Source organism: Chaetura pelagica, unplaced genomic scaffold (assembly GCF_000747805.2).
Source record: "Chaetura pelagica isolate M959 unplaced genomic scaffold, ChaPel_1.0 scaffold90, whole genome shotgun sequence".
Taxonomy (NCBI): Eukaryota; Metazoa; Chordata; class Aves; order Apodiformes; family Apodidae; genus Chaetura; species Chaetura pelagica.
Window position 1 is genome coordinate 14,556,731 of NW_009953496.1, and position 15,682 is coordinate 14,572,412.

General features: G+C 36.4%; 1 protein-coding gene across 1 annotated transcript in view; it reads left to right on the forward strand.

Annotated features, from left to right (window-relative positions):
* The window catches only part of MYOM2 (myomesin 2), a 77,358-nt gene that overhangs the window by 28,631 nt on the left and 33,045 nt on the right, over nucleotides 1–15,682 (forward strand). Inside the window, exons 12-18 of the mRNA XM_009999177.1 lie at nucleotides 178–377; nucleotides 1,548–1,601; nucleotides 4,213–4,340; nucleotides 7,241–7,424; nucleotides 10,522–10,696; nucleotides 11,934–12,055; nucleotides 14,161–14,348. Coding sequence (XP_009997479.1) covers nucleotides 178–377; nucleotides 1,548–1,601; nucleotides 4,213–4,340; nucleotides 7,241–7,424; nucleotides 10,522–10,696; nucleotides 11,934–12,055; nucleotides 14,161–14,348 — 1,051 coding nt within the window. The remainder of the gene's footprint in view (nucleotides 1–177; nucleotides 378–1,547; nucleotides 1,602–4,212; nucleotides 4,341–7,240; nucleotides 7,425–10,521; nucleotides 10,697–11,933; nucleotides 12,056–14,160; nucleotides 14,349–15,682) is intronic.

Genomic DNA, 15,682 nt, shown 5'->3' on the forward strand with positions numbered 1-15,682 from the left:
AGAGTGTATGAAGTGTGTGACTTTCATTTATAAGGTGTATGGTTTAGTTTCTCAACTTAGTGAGGATGACTTCTGTGGTTCTCACTTGATATGTGTAGGATGGTATATATTTATTGTGGGATGGTGTATATTTATTGTGGGATGATACTGATAAATGCTATCCTCTGCTACTCCAAGATGTGAAGTAGGTTTGGAAAACTGGGTCCAGTGCAATGATGCTCCTGTAAAAATCTGCAAGTATCCCGTGACTGGTCTTCACGAGGGGCGATCTTACATATTCCGTGTGAGAGCAGTGAACAGTGCTGGCATTAGCAGGCCTTCTCGAGTGTCTGAACCAGTTGCAGCTCTTGACCCTGTTGACCTGGAAAGAACACAAAGTAGGTTATGCAAGGCTGAAACAGATGTTGAGTATTTGATCACTGTTGTTGGGGTTTTTTTTTACCTTTTTTTTTTTTTTTAAATTCTGTTTTCTTAGTTAACTTAAAGAGCAGAGTTTATTTCTTTCTCTGGTTGAATATCTCACTAGTTTCAAGGTGGGTAATGTAGTTGTAATGGCAAGGTCCATATAGACAGTTTGGCAGGAACTGGGACTCTAAATAATGGCTAGTTTTGCTAAGCTTTAAAGATAGATGCTCATTATCAAAAAGAACAATGTTTTCAGAAGAGCTAATATGCCCTGGAAGCTTGAGGGGGAAATTGAGACAGAGGGTATCTCAGATAGATCCTCAGATCCTATTAACCTCTATGTTTGCTGGTAGCAGTTTTTAATAAAGCTATTGAATATGTCTGGTTTAGTTAAAGAAAAGTATAAAAAATGTTGCATGAATTCACTGGCCTGCAGCCTCTTGTATTTTTCTACATCTTTTTTTCTCAGTAAAGCGCTAATACTGGCCTCATGCTGGAAGTTGGGGGATCTCTGATACTGTGACTTTTCTAGCAGATGGAAAAAGTCAGTCTAATGAACAACCTCTTTCTGAAAGCTGGTCTTGCACTCAAGACCACTGCAGACTGTAAAGGAGCCTTATGAGAGCTTCTCCATAAATAGAGTAAACTGCCTGGCTCTGGGGAGTAGTTTTATTGATTTAGCCTTGTCCTAAGCCCCTGTGCAGATTCTATATATCATGTACTTGCACACTTTCTGTTTTGTGTGCTCCTTTTACTCAGAGAGGAATTAAACTCCTAATGAAGACTGCAGAGCACTACCTCAATGTTGCTTGTAAAATCTGAGTTGAATATGCTATGTTTCCATTGGTTTTATGATTAATTCCTATTAAAAAGTAAAATTTATTATACAATCTGCCACAGAATTGAATTCATCTACTGTATGATTCCTGCTTTTTAGTACTGTCGTATCATACTCTGTTTTCCTATGAAAGTGAACGAAGTAGTGTGTGACTTTGAGTTCACTCTGTCTGTGGAAAGATTTAATAACAGAGTTATAGAAATAGAGGTATACAGGCTTTTGAACAGCTGATGAACAGTAATTTGCAAAATTTGTAAACATATCAATCTGGTTCAAGAAACTAATTTAATATTTTGATTAACAGCTATTCATGTGGATGAAGGACGAAAGATTGGGATCAGGAAGGATGACCTTGAAGGTATGCAGCATTTCTGTTATTTCAGTCTATCTGTTTATATCCCAGGAATTTAGCATTATAATTAAAAACACAGCTTGAAAGAAATCCACCTAGTGAGTAAACTTTTAATAATAGTAAATAAAGACAGATATTCTGGCTTGCAAGACTGAGAGAACACAAGTGAAAGGTGAGGTCTAAGGATGACGACGACAGAGAAAATTCCACCCTCCACAGTGCTACTTTAATTATGTGCTGACAAGATCTCATCCTTTTGCTTTTGGCTGGCACTAAGCTGAGTTTAAATAGCTGAACCTTGTATTTGATCACCCACGTTTCTCTTCTCTCCTTCTGGGAGCTAAATATAGCTTTTTGGACTGAATTCAATGATCTGAGCAAGTTATTTCTATTTTCATAAAAACTTAAGCAATCCATGCAAATTCTTTATTAATATACCTGAGTAAATAGAGAGGTTGTTCTTTGGGTTAAGATTATGCACTAAATATTGTTTTTCCTCAGGAGCACTGATGGAATAATTTCCAGATTTTGAGATTAAGCCTGAATTTCTTCTGTCTTTGGTTATTTCTCTATGTTGTGATTTTTTGAGAGCTAGGATAATGATCTTTTCACTTAAACTATTAAAAAAGTTAACTATAATCACTAAGCAGTAAAAAAGAACACTTTTGCCAGCTCTCTTCCACAAAGGTTATAAAGCTGTAACTCAAATAATAGCATAGTAAGAGACAAACCACCTGAGAACAGGTGTAGTTCGAAGGAGAATCAGACATTGAATGTTTTCTTCAGTGCACGAGTGGGAGACAGATTAGGTTTTTCAATTTTTACAATGGTACCCTAAATGAATTTTTGTGGATATTGCAGGACTACAATAATATTTGAGGTTCAGTATGCGTTTGTCTTGCTTGCTTGTCTTCGAAGAACATACTCCTACTCCCAGCACTGCCTGAGAATGATCCAGAATGTTAAACGGCCACTCTGGCATAAGCATAAATCATGATATTTGGATTTCTATTTCAGGAAGGTGTGTATTTAATAAAGGAGTATTAATATCTAAATACCATTGTTTATCTAGATAATTTACTTTCATATACAAGATTTGGAACAATTTATGAAAAAGTGATCTCATAGATCACAAATTCATTTCTTTTTTAGTGCCACATGACCTTCCATTCTGAGAGAGCAGGCTGTACCATCATCTTGTATCATTACAAAATTTGTTTGGGTTTTTCAAGTATGTAAAAAAACATGTCGAAATTCAGTGATGTGAGAACAATTGGAAACATTTTGACTTTAAGCATTATGCTGTGAAAGATTATTGTAATTTTCTTGACTGAATATTGGTAATTTTGTCTTAATCTCAGTTGATTCACATGCCTTTCTTCAATAAATAGTGTATTTGTAGGAATCAAATATAAAAAGCATTGGGAAAAAGAAATCTTCTTTGGCTAGGTTAGCTTGCTTTTAAAAAGGTCTGGTTTTGGTTGGGAAACATGTATGATGAAATAAATGCAGTGTACATTTTGAGCCTGGTTGGTTCTACAGATGTTTATGAACCATTAAAACATCACTTCCATGATTTAGAGATTAGTATTGAAACATTTTTCTCTCTTTTAATGTCAAATCTTGAGCATTTAGAGGATATATGCTCCTTGATAGCCTGAGAAGTGGCAAAACATACCTTAAAAGAATAAAACTTTTTCTTTCTCTATTGCAAGCAATAAAAATAAAATATTTGTAGGTATCTGCTGAGTTACTATTTATGGCCTGTTACCAAGAGGAAGTTCCTGCAGGGCTGTGTAGCTATGCCTGGAGCTGTCCATCATAGGTCCAAGCCTCTCCTGTCTAGTCCTGGTTTACATCATTATAATCCTTCTGATAGCAAATCCAGCTTCTCCTGCAGTGGCGGGTGAGCGTGACCATAAAAAGCCCATGCTTCTTTCCTCCAGTTAGACTCAGGGAACACAAGTCCTAACTCACATTCCTGGCAACTCTTCAGGGAGAGTGGGAAGAGAGGTTTGATCAGGTCACACCAACTGGTGGAGTCACCAGAGGGCTGGTGACATATTTTTATGTCTCTGATCCACAGTTTTTAGAAGTGCTTTACACTATTCAGCTAGTCATGACATCACCTTACAGGATTAACCTATTGCTAATAGGTTCTTATTCCTTTTCTGCTTTGTTTTAACTTGATTTTCTCCCTACTGTACTTCCCTTCCAGATATCTTCTTCTAGTATAATTTCTTGTAATAATAAGACTTCTGTCTTTCATGAAAAAATATCTCTTATCTGCATATAGTGAGTAGGTTTTTTTTTTCCAAGGCATTCTGCACAGCAGACATAATTCAAATGTGATCAAAGAAGTGTGACAAATGTACAGGTTTTCAGGGGGCATATTTAGCTTTTAGTGAAAACTTAAGTAACTAACATTTAATACTGATCGTTCATTTCTCAAAATTTAATTGAAATGAGCAAGTGAACTGCACAGATGATATTGTAGCCCCTACTAGCTAAGCAGTGCCCTACACAGGGGGGAATTAAAAAAGACAAGCTGTAGCATGAGTGCTGACCCAGGGGTTAATGTGCTGCTTAACACTTGCTATGTTTATTACTCTTCCAGGCGATATTCAGATTCCAGGCCCTCCTACCAATGTACATGCCTCAGAAATCAGCAAAACATATGTTGTACTCAGCTGGGATCCACCTGTTCCCCGTGGCAAGGAGCCACTGACATATTTCATTGAGAAGGTACTGTACGGTACAGTGGCATTTGGCTGTAAGGTGTTTCATTGTTGTGTGCAATTACATCAACTTATTTTTAGAACTACAGAAGGAACAATAAAACTAATGCTTTCTGAGGTCTTGCAATATTTGATAATAGAATGTTAGAGAAGCATGGACAATCAAATGTCTTATTACACTATTTAATGAGGGAAAAGGGTGCCTCTGGGATATTTCCTTACTGCTGTTGAAAACGAGAACAAACTACATAGGTGAGGTAGCAGTTTAATGTAAAAGAAACATCTTAAGATTTGAGAGTCCTACAGGCCAGACTGGAAGTTTGCAGTGTGACTGAATGGAAGGCAAGTTTCTGGTAATCCTGTGGTAGAGCAAGGAATAAACAGTGATTAATAATTTGATCTTCACCTTCATTTTTGCAGGCTTACAGCACCCTCTGCTATACCCTGACATTTCCAATTTATTCCTCTAAGGTCAGCAGAGGGACAGATGCCTGTCTCAGGTTCACTGCTCCCTAGGAGTCTTCATGGCTGCCTCCCTCTTCCCTTTGACTTGACAGGGGACTTTAGTGATCACAATAGGGGAGGTTCGTTCTCTCACTGTCTAAGCTACTAAGATATAGACACATACATCCCCAAGCCAGGCTTCTAATTTAGGTATGTTAAATTACAGACAGAGGTCATAATCTTTCCTTCTTGCTACAGTAGGTAAATTGGGCCTCATGCCTGACCTCTACAACTCTTACATGCCAAGCTATACTTAGTTTTAATGAATTATGCTTCTAGCATATGCCCCTTCTTAACAACCCACAAGCACTAAAACTGTCTGTAAAACTGCCACATATCCAATTTACATCTTGAATATTGTGATGGCCTTTTCTCAGGCCCTTACCATACCTTTTGTTTTCTTCTCATATTCTTTCAGCACAGTCCTCCAAAGTTAATTTCCCAACCAATCACTCTTTTTGCATCACTTCTCTTTTTACAGCCCCCTTTGTGTCTTTTTCTTTTCAGTCACATTAAAATCTCTGCTTCAAAAGACATTGATAGCCTACTGCTACATTCTTCATAATCCATGTTGAACCAATAGGTGTAAAGTGAAATCCAGTCACTATTTGAATTTTCCAGCAAGCGTGTCCACGGTTTCTCCTACTCTCTCTTTCATATTGAATAGAACTAATGAAAATTTCTATAGAAATACGTATCTATTTTTTCCCCTATGCAATAAAATAGCCTGTTTTCCTTGTACTTATTCCTAACCAACTCTTGGCATGAAAGTATCTTGTTCCCAGTACATACACAAATAGCCCTGCTAAAAAATTCAGATGTAGATTTCCATTGAGTGGACACCTACACTTGGTTAGTTGAATTTAATTCTAAGTATGAATTGGAAAATATCTGTAACTGCTTGTTTTATAGGAATAGCTTTATATAGCTCCAGAAACTATATAAAACAATGACAATGATGAACAAGCAAGTTTTAATTAAATGCCAAAATTATTGAAGGAAAATGAGAATGAGGACTAAAAGGCTATTATTAGAAAAGGTTCATTATACTAATTAATACCTGAATCTAAAATCTTTTTGCATATTCAATCTTAAATATATTAATAGCTCAGTCAGTTCATAGGTGAGTGTTGGTTTTTTGCTTTCCACAGTCATCTGTTAATTTAGAAAAGCACAATTTCTAATTAATTTATTTAAAATAAAGAAGTCTCAGCCTCGGAGAATAAACATGAATATTTAAAGGCATCAAGAAACAACATAGCAAGAAGTTCTCTATGCTGTAGAGCAATGTTTCCTTAAAAAAACAATTTAACAGATAAATCAAATCAAACTACAGAATAAATAAAATGTGGTGTTGATTCTTTCCTCTGTGAAAATGAAATGCAACAGTTAATGTTCTTGTGCAAGAAAATAGGATATATGACAAAATAATGTATGTCTTATGTTTTCAATATTTTTTATTATGAATAAAATTGATATTATGTTTCTTTTTTCTGTTGAGAGCACTAGGTGGGTTCAGTATATATGAAACAGATTTTTATATATAGGCTCCAACTGTTTTCATTTTTATTATTTATCTACAGTAGCCCTCATTATATACAGGGTAGTTTCCAGGAACACATGAAACACTGTTCCTACTCTAAGAAGTCTACAGTCTATTGGGCTTTATTCCCAGATTCTTGGTTCCAAAATTTTAAAAACATTTAATTTTTATGCCTGTCTCTCTGCTTGAAGGAAATTTTATTCAAACTATTTACTGGGTACTTGGGTTTTGTTAAATTTGCTGAAAGATTCCATGACTAAGTTTTGTTTTGGGTCAACAGTTTATCTGGGGAACCGTATGGACAGCAGACTTCTCTCAGAGGGTTGGTTTGCTGGCTCCCTTCCATTTGCAGTTGTGGTTATGAATAGCTCATCTTCTGCACTGACAATATTCAAAAGTAATTATTTGATTTGATGAATGCTTTTAGAGGCAGAATATATAAAGATAAAGCAGTGAGTAAAGTAAGATCCTGCTCCCTTGCTTTCTGCAGAATTTGGATTAGGACTTGGTTGCTTTGTACCAAATCTTTGGGTGTTCAAGTGAGTTTTACAGGACATGAGAATATTTGTTTTGGCATCAGTTTCAGTTGACAGTCATGGCCCTAACTGAAGGCTTGCCGTATGTGTAAGTGTGCATGTATTGAGGTCTAGACAGGTAGGGAGACAGGAAAGTATTCAGACCTTTTTGTAGAGTAATGGAATGAATGTGTTAAAGAGAGGCATTTCAGAGTGATTCTTCTCTTAAAGCTCTTAAATAAATTCATGACGGATGCAATTCAGCAATATGTTCATTTTTTTGACAGTTCACAGAAGTGATTAACAGCTTTTTTTGTTGTTGCTTTTGGTGGTTTTTTTTGGTAGTCCATGGTTGGCAGTGGAAGCTGGCAAAGAGTCAATGCACAGGTTGCAGTAAAATCTCCTCGCTATGCAGTGTTTGACCTTGCAGAAGGAAAATCATATGTTTTCCGAGTCTTATCAGCAAACAAGCATGGCATCAGTGATCCATCTGAAATCACAGAACCTATTCAACCACAAGAAACTGTTGGTAAGGCATTAATTGTAAGGCATTAGTATTAAGTACAATTGATATTTTACAAAATAGAAATTGACAACTCTCCTTGTAATTAGATTAATGCAGTTGCAAGAATAGTAATTGAATTGATTTGTGTTCAATACTGTGAAGGATTTCAAAAAGACCAAGATGCAAAATTTTGGAAGTGTTCCAAAGTTTTCCTCATGATCACATCTCCTTGCTAAGACAAATAATAGTGTAAAAGTTATATTAATTTTAGTTATTCCATCTTCAGAGTGCTCTATTAATGTGACTTGTCAAAAAACAGGATAATAGAGGTTAATCGCTAGCTTAGATTATCATATTGTCTGGCTCAGGTAATTACAGACTACCTAATTCCCTACAGTTTCAGCTAGATAAGGTAGCCCTTCACTTCTTTCTTAGTATTCTGAGTTACAGATTACTGCTGCTGCAGAATTCCTGTGGCGTGCAGATGAATAGATTTCAAGGATAAGAGAAGATATATCTACGTATTCAGTGGTAACTTTCCAGATGAGAATGAATTGTGTATCTTGGGACCACATCCAAAAACACAAGTGAGAATTCAGGGAGTGGTTATTGGCACTTGGCATCTTGTTCCTCAGATGTTTGGTTTGCTCTTGCAGTTTTGCAGAGGTCACATGTAACAGCCCCTTGTTTTGACGGCTGTCACCTTAAGAGCGTATATCTTAATAGTACATTTTCTAGAAGTATAAGACATATTTACAATGTCTGATATACAATAGTTACCTAAATGTTGATAGATACAGCCTTCTTAATATTTACTATAATTTCAAAAATACATAATTCATCACCTCTAGCTTGATCTGTAACTATAAATGATGAATTAAAACATATTTTTCTTCTGTGTATTCTTGATTTGATGTTTAATTAATGTATATAAATTATTTAAATCATTTAACATTCCCCAAGGTAGAGAAGAAAAATACTGTATTTACTTCACTTAGTACAGAAAATAGGCTATCCCTTAGGGGTTAATGCAAGATGTTCAGAATAAATCATATCTATAGCTGAAAGCAGAAAGCTGAAAATGCTGTTTTAAAGGGAAACTGTAGGAGGATTTTCAGAGATGGAGTTTACCATCTCAGCTAAAATACATCAGATGCGTATGGCTTCTCTTAGTTGCTTGCATGTAGTGTCATTTAATATTCCTGAGGATAGCTGAGACAGCTTCATGGGAATGGCAATCATTACACTGCAATTATGGGTGGCTTTCTGTCTTGAGCAGAAACTAGAAGTTGTATGGAGTACCCTAGGCCATCCAAAATGACACAATATTATGCAATTGAATCAAGTGGTAAAAGAGTATTCAGTTTGAGATTAACTCAAGTGGTAAAAGAGTATTCAGTTTGAGATTAACATCTGAATTTAGGTGTTTCTACGTAGGCATCTACAGGTGCTCTATGTGTCTCTGCTCTCACTGTGACAGCTGGAGCCATGGGTATAAATTGGCTGATGTTGCCGTAAGTTGCCCCGTGGCACCCAACTATGGACTGTCTACACTGGGGTGAGCTGAATAATTTTCAGGAATCTGCCAGCCACTGATCAGAGGCTCAGTTGAATTGGGCAAAGAGACTTCTATCTTTTCAAATGCTTTCAGTTTGCCATTTCAGAGAGGTGTAGTTATTCAGTAACTCCTGAAAGACTAGATGCAAAAAAATCTGCCTTTCTTTTGTTTCATGCTGCTTGTACTTCTCTACGATATATCAACCTGAGGAAACTAAAATTCCTTCAATAAGGAAGTGCTGGATGCTTCTCTTAACTTATCATGAAAAGCAGGGAGACTGTCTTAGTTCCTTACATTATGAAAGCTCAGATAGGTATTTTACAGTATAAAGACTATGTGTTTCTCCTTACTAAGATCTTTCTGGTTCTATTTAAGCACATTCAGGGTTTTTAGATCAATAGAAACCAACAGAGAATTTTCACTGCATGTGAAGTGAAATGTGAACTATGCTACAGTGGGAGAACTGGAGGAAACAGACTGAAGGAAGCTTTGTCTGCTTCTGCTTAGTGCTGCTGAGGTTGAACCTGGAGTATTGGTTCCAGTTCTGGCTCCCTTAGTCTAATGGGATGGATATAGAGAATACTGGAGAGGTTCACTAGATGGCAATCAAGAGGGCCAGAGGACTAGAGGTTGTGACCTGTGAAGAGAGGTGAAGGTAGCTGGGCTTGTTTAGTTTAGTGGCAATGCCTGATGACAAAAAAACCAAACCAAAACAAACAAAAATAAACAAACGAAAGGTGACAGCTAGAAATTTAGGTTAGTAAATTTAGGTAGGACATACTGTCTTAGTGAAAAAAGTGCAAGAGTGCAATGATAGAAGAAGTTGTGCAAGAAGTGAAATCTCCATTGTCAGAAGTTTTCAAATCTTGGACAAACCCATGACTGACAATCCGTCTTAGTGTTGGTGATAATCCCACTCTCAGTGATAAATTGGGCTAGATGATCCCTAAAAATCCCTTGCAATCAATCCCCTGAGAAATCCAGCTAGCTAAGTCTAGCATTTAGCATTCAAACATATGCTTAAATTTGAACAGCTGAAAAGCTGTCCTTTTTCTGAATTATTTAAATGGGAGAGTATTTCTTAATAATCATGATACCATACGTCTACAATTTGTGTGCATTTCTCAATGATGCAGTGAGGCTACAGGGACATAAACTATACATAAACTTATTTTTAAGAGAACCTTTAAAAGAGAACATTTTCATATCTGTATGCCTTTATCTGCACTGATATTTGAAAATATGTTCCAGATGTCACTCCTAAGAAAACCTATACAAGATCAGACAAGTATGGAGCCTCATAGCTTAGAGTAAGTTTAATCTAAGTAAACAAATAGAAAAAGAAATACATTTGTCCACACGTATGCAGTAGTATCCAGCTTTATTATGAAACAAATACAATAAACATACTAAAATATATACCACACAGCAATATTAACATGGTAGGAAAAGTCATAGCTGAAATGATTAAATATGATAAAAGCATACAGTGTTGCACCTACCTCAGCTTACTTTTATTTTTATGTATTTCATAATAATATGTGTTTTCTCTCTTTTTCTTAGTTGTCCCATCTGTACCTGGTCAGGTAGTGGCCACAAGGAATACAAAAACATCGGTTGTAGTTCAGTGGGACAAGCCAAAACAGGAAGAGAATTTATATGGCTACTACATTGACTATTCTGTGGTGGGATCAAATCGCTGGGAACCTAGTAATCATAAACCTATTAAATATAACAGGTATTGACAATACTTTTGGATTTGGGGGAGGTAGCAAAATTTTATGTCAGTTTGTGTTCTAAGCAATCATGTTACCCTGGAGGGTGAGCAATGTGAAGAAGAACAGTCTGCAGAGTTGTTTTGTTGTGTTTTGTTGGGTTTTTTTTTTCCTCTGAAGAGAAGCATCTTTTATCTATTCCATGACTTTGGGCAGTAAAAGCAGGTTCTCGAAACATGACTCTATCCTTTCTTAAAGTCTGAATTATGTTACGAGGTAAACAGACCTCGTATTTGATGCATTTGAGGAAGAGTACAAGAAGGAGAGGGAACTCAAAAGATGTCCCGAGTGTTTCCTCCTGGAGTCCCATAGTCCATGGACATTATAAGGCCATATCTGCCACTATGTCCCATCCCAGAAACAACAGAGCTTCCTGATCTGCTACATCTATGAGTAAAGGACAGTAGCCCCTGTTTCTAGTTCCATTGTGATGACGGTAGCCCTGTCTATTTCTGATGCTTTATTACTCCCTTCTGAAAATATCACACTTAATTATGTGGTTCTTCAAATAATTTCCTTTGTGACAATCATGCTTACTTTTATTGGAATCTCACCAAATGCAAAGTTTAGATGTGTGATTTTCTTAGGAGTATATAACAAGTACATCAAGTTGTTTGGTGTATTTTGTCACTGATTAATTAATTTTGGGTGACTATTCTGCTGAATCCTTTGATCAAGCAGTCAAATAATTTGATCAAAGAAAATGTAGAGACTAATTATTGGTCAAAGGGATTTGGTCAGTACAAAAATAAGAAAAAGATTTCATTTCTTCATACATGAACATATCCCACAATAGAATCATTCTGAATAGTGCTGCAATAATTACCTAGAAGCTCAGATCAAAACTGAAAGCTATTTTTGATAGTGACTGTGAAAATACCATAAAAAATGCAGTCCCTTCCCAGAACAGATTAGAATTTAGAAAGCCAAAGTTCAGACCGAATGTATTATAGTTTATCTGACCCTGTAGATCAGCATTAGCAAGGTAAATGAGTACTGTGACTTTTATTCCAGTGTCCCATCCAATTATATTGTACTACATCTCATCATTATAGCATAGTTTCCCTCATGGAAATGGTTTTCTTAGTGAAGCATTCATGAAGTTGAGCTTTCTTATTGTTGCCAAGATGTCATGTTACAGCACATAATGGTTCCTGTAAAATATATGCTAATATGGGGTGATATTTTTATTTAACCCAGGTTTGTTGTTCATGGTTTGGAAACTGGAGAGCAGTATGTCTTCCGTGTGAAAGCTGTGAATGCTGTAGGATTCAGTGAAAACTCACAGGAGTCAGAGGCTATAGCAGTACAGGCAGCCCTTAGTAAGTATGTTTCCATGGAACTATGCAACTAAACTTCTTACTTCCTGAATGAGGCACATATTTTCATCTATCAACTCCTTTCATCTCATTTGCTGCAGCAGTACCAAAAAAAAAAAAAAAAAAAAAAGCTATTAATAATACTGATTGAAATATTGGGTTAGATTCACTAGACTGACAAGGTTGCCTTCTGCTCCTCAGTTGTTGCAGAGAAAATGTAAATCTTGATTAAGTTTGACAAGTAGCTTCTGGGTGTTCTGGAGTGGTGCAAATCAGTTTAGTATGGAATCTGCTCAGTTTAGAAGAGTCTCAGGAAACTTCATTACTGTGTGGCTGGACCAAAAAGGAAATTCCCTTTGGCTGCTCCTGGTTGAAGCACAATCTACTTCCTCTGGTACCCTGCAAGAAAAATTTCAGTGTAAGAGCAATCCATTGTGAAACCTTCAGTAGGAATGATACATGCTGAGTAGAGGAAGAAAGTACACAGATCTGGGCTCCTATGGTCCAGTTTTCATTACTGCACAGTTTCAGTTTCATACTGAAGAATTTAAAGTAGAACACCTTTCACTCACCTGAATGGCCTCCACTTCTTGGAGAATACCAACAGGCATACCTGTCAGAAATATTCCTCTAAAAGTTTTATAATTCAGAATGGCTGTTAGAAGAGAAATTTGAATGAGATGTTACTGACAAACTTACTCTGTTTTTTTTAGGACAAAGTGTGTCTCATATGGGTAGGTGGTTCACAAACACTTTCACATCTATCACCCTTTGTTGTAAATGCACCTTTTATTTTGTCACTGTGTGTTTTGAAGTTGCATGGGTTATGTCACCAAACACAGAGCACAGGGATCTTACACACATTTATGGGATGTGGATGGTTTTTATCTTTTTGGTAGTCTTAACAGGAATTTAGCAGGACTATTTATAGGTGACTTCCAATAGCATGGACAGAATCTCTCTCCAGTCCTATTTTAAAGGCATTTCTAGTTATGGTAATTCTTATTTACCAAGAAGTAGTAATAATTGCAAAGGCCATGTTTTATAGCCTCTGAGTATAACACCACATTTGAAAAAAAGAACAAAAAGCCAGTTCTGCTGATTACTATCTGTGTTCATGCTGATCAGTAGCACAGCTCCAGGATCAGGGACTGTATTAAGGGCCTCTGCTAACACATTCTCTTCTGAATGAGGTAAGTGACATTCTCTCACATTTTACTGGTAATTCAAATTAAAGTATCAAATGTGCTTTAGGGCAGAAGCTTAGCTTGTACTGACTGCAGCACAACAGGGTCAAGAAAGGGGTAACTGTGCAAACTTTCATGCATGGATGGCAAATACAAAACAATGTTTACTAGAAAGGATGGTTGTTAGTAGTAGGGTTTTTAAAAGCTCAGGAAAAGAGTTTTCTTAATCTCTAGGAAGATGCCTGGCTGACATTTCTGCTTCTGCTACAGATGGGAGTAAACTCTTGAAAGGAAACTCATTAAAAAAAACCACCTTTTTTATGTTGACAAAGCTTAAGCTAGTGAAATCTAGAAATGTTCTAGTCCTTAAAGGGCCAAAAGCACTCTCAATCTGAAGTAAGCATATAAAATGGGAATAGGAGGGGAAAACCACAAAGGTTGAAGATCAGACAGTCATATGACTTAATTTAATTCATGTTAATAGCCTTTAAAAAGAAAAAATAAAAAAATTATTGGGTTATTCTTACTGTATTCCAAAAGTACTTGAGCAGTTTATTTGTTTTTTATTAGGAAGAGATCTTCTGATCCATTTCCATCTGCTAGCATGATGTTTGGTCTAGAGACACTTTTGCTGGCATTACTATTTCCATACCAAAGATGACCTATTCCTTCTTGTTGTCTCCCTCTGAGGGGAGTACACTAGGCAGATGTTTCAAAAGCTTTTGTGTTTATGTTTGGACATAAAATTAATGCTGATTGTCAGGTTTACAACTACTTTGTAAGGTTACAACCTTTGTAACCTATATGCAACTGATAGCAGTACACTGCAGAAAACAAAAGCAATACAAAAACTGTAAGCAACAACTACACTGCAGTATTTTAGTCTCTGTCCTAACTCTTCGGATATGTATTTCTTTATAGCTTGTCCATCATACCCTCATGGTATCACACTTCTGAACTGTGATGGTCATTCAATGACACTTGGCTGGAAAGCACCAAGGTACAGTGGAGGTTCACCAGTCCTTGGTTATTATATGGATAAACGGGAAGCTAACCACCAAAACTGGCATGAAGTCAATTCTTCCCTTATTACTGAGACAATTTATACGGTTGGTACTTTTTAATTATTATCTTTCTGGAATTTATTTTTACTGTATCTTTCCTCTTGGCATCTACTTTCTTGTAGAGTTATTTTCTATTTACTATGACAAAACCTTGCCCTTCCATTGTGTATTTTGGACTATAAGAAACCTAAAGCTGGAGTAGAGTGTCAGTGCCATCCGCTGCTATGAAATTCTAAGACCAATAAGGCTACTCAGGTAAGGAAACTTTGGAGGAAGAAGTTATGAAGCACATTTTTCACAAGGAACAAGATGAACTATCAAGTGCTTCATAAACCATATTAATTAATGAGCACTAGATGTATCACCACTGCAATAATAAGCAGAGAAAGGGTGGAAGCATTTACCGGGACAGATGATAGTGTTGTCTGTAGAACTGGTGACTTATAAATGAAATGGAGATGGGTTGAGAACAAATGTAACTGTCCCACTTCTTACTTTCAAAATCTGCCTTGAGCTGGAAAGGGAAGTATATTAATAAACCTAGCATAATGCCTCATTGCCTCCTGTCCAGAGTACCAGAGCAATGATTTCAGTTTTGAAATAAATTACTTCTGGTTGCACTTGCAGTGTATTCAATGTTTCTTCAAAGAGGAAAAAAAAATGATGCAGACTTCCACAAAGAAAGGTTAGGAAGACAGGACGTTGCAAGTAATTAATCAATCTGATGCTTGTTAAATTTAATTAAATAATAAGATTTTATTCCCAAATACTTCTTAGAATTATTTCTGCAAGTCAGCAACTTCCCTGTAAATCTCAGAGCAGAAGTAAGACTTTAGCAGTTATTTGACACTAGAGCGGAAAATAATGCTGCAGATGAGCTCAGGAAGAACGTTTCATGCACAGAAGGCAGCCAGCAGTACTCAAGTGTATGTGTGCTTATTACTGAGTTTATAGCTGGTACCCTTGACATAGCAGATGGAGCATGGATGTTGAGAAATAAAAAAGTGTGAGTAGGATAGGCATGAAAGGGCAATACTGAGCAAGGCTTTCCAGACATTTTAATTTTTTAATGTGTTTATAAACAAATGATTAATGTAAATTAAGGGAAGTCATTCCAAGTTTAATTAATTGGATATTTAAGTCTCAGTCCTGCCAGTAGCTCTATTTGTGCCTGAAGGAGCATCTTCAGACATTAGTTTGAATAACTGGAATCTGCAATACTGATGGGAAATAAAAGCAAGACAGCTCCTAGTGGTACAGAATATTTTAGGACATACTGCAAGCAGAGAAGACCCTAAGATATACAGTACAGCAGTGGGAAATCACTAAAGGTTTTACCCTTTCTGATTAAATAATTCTGTGAGAACCTCACAAATATC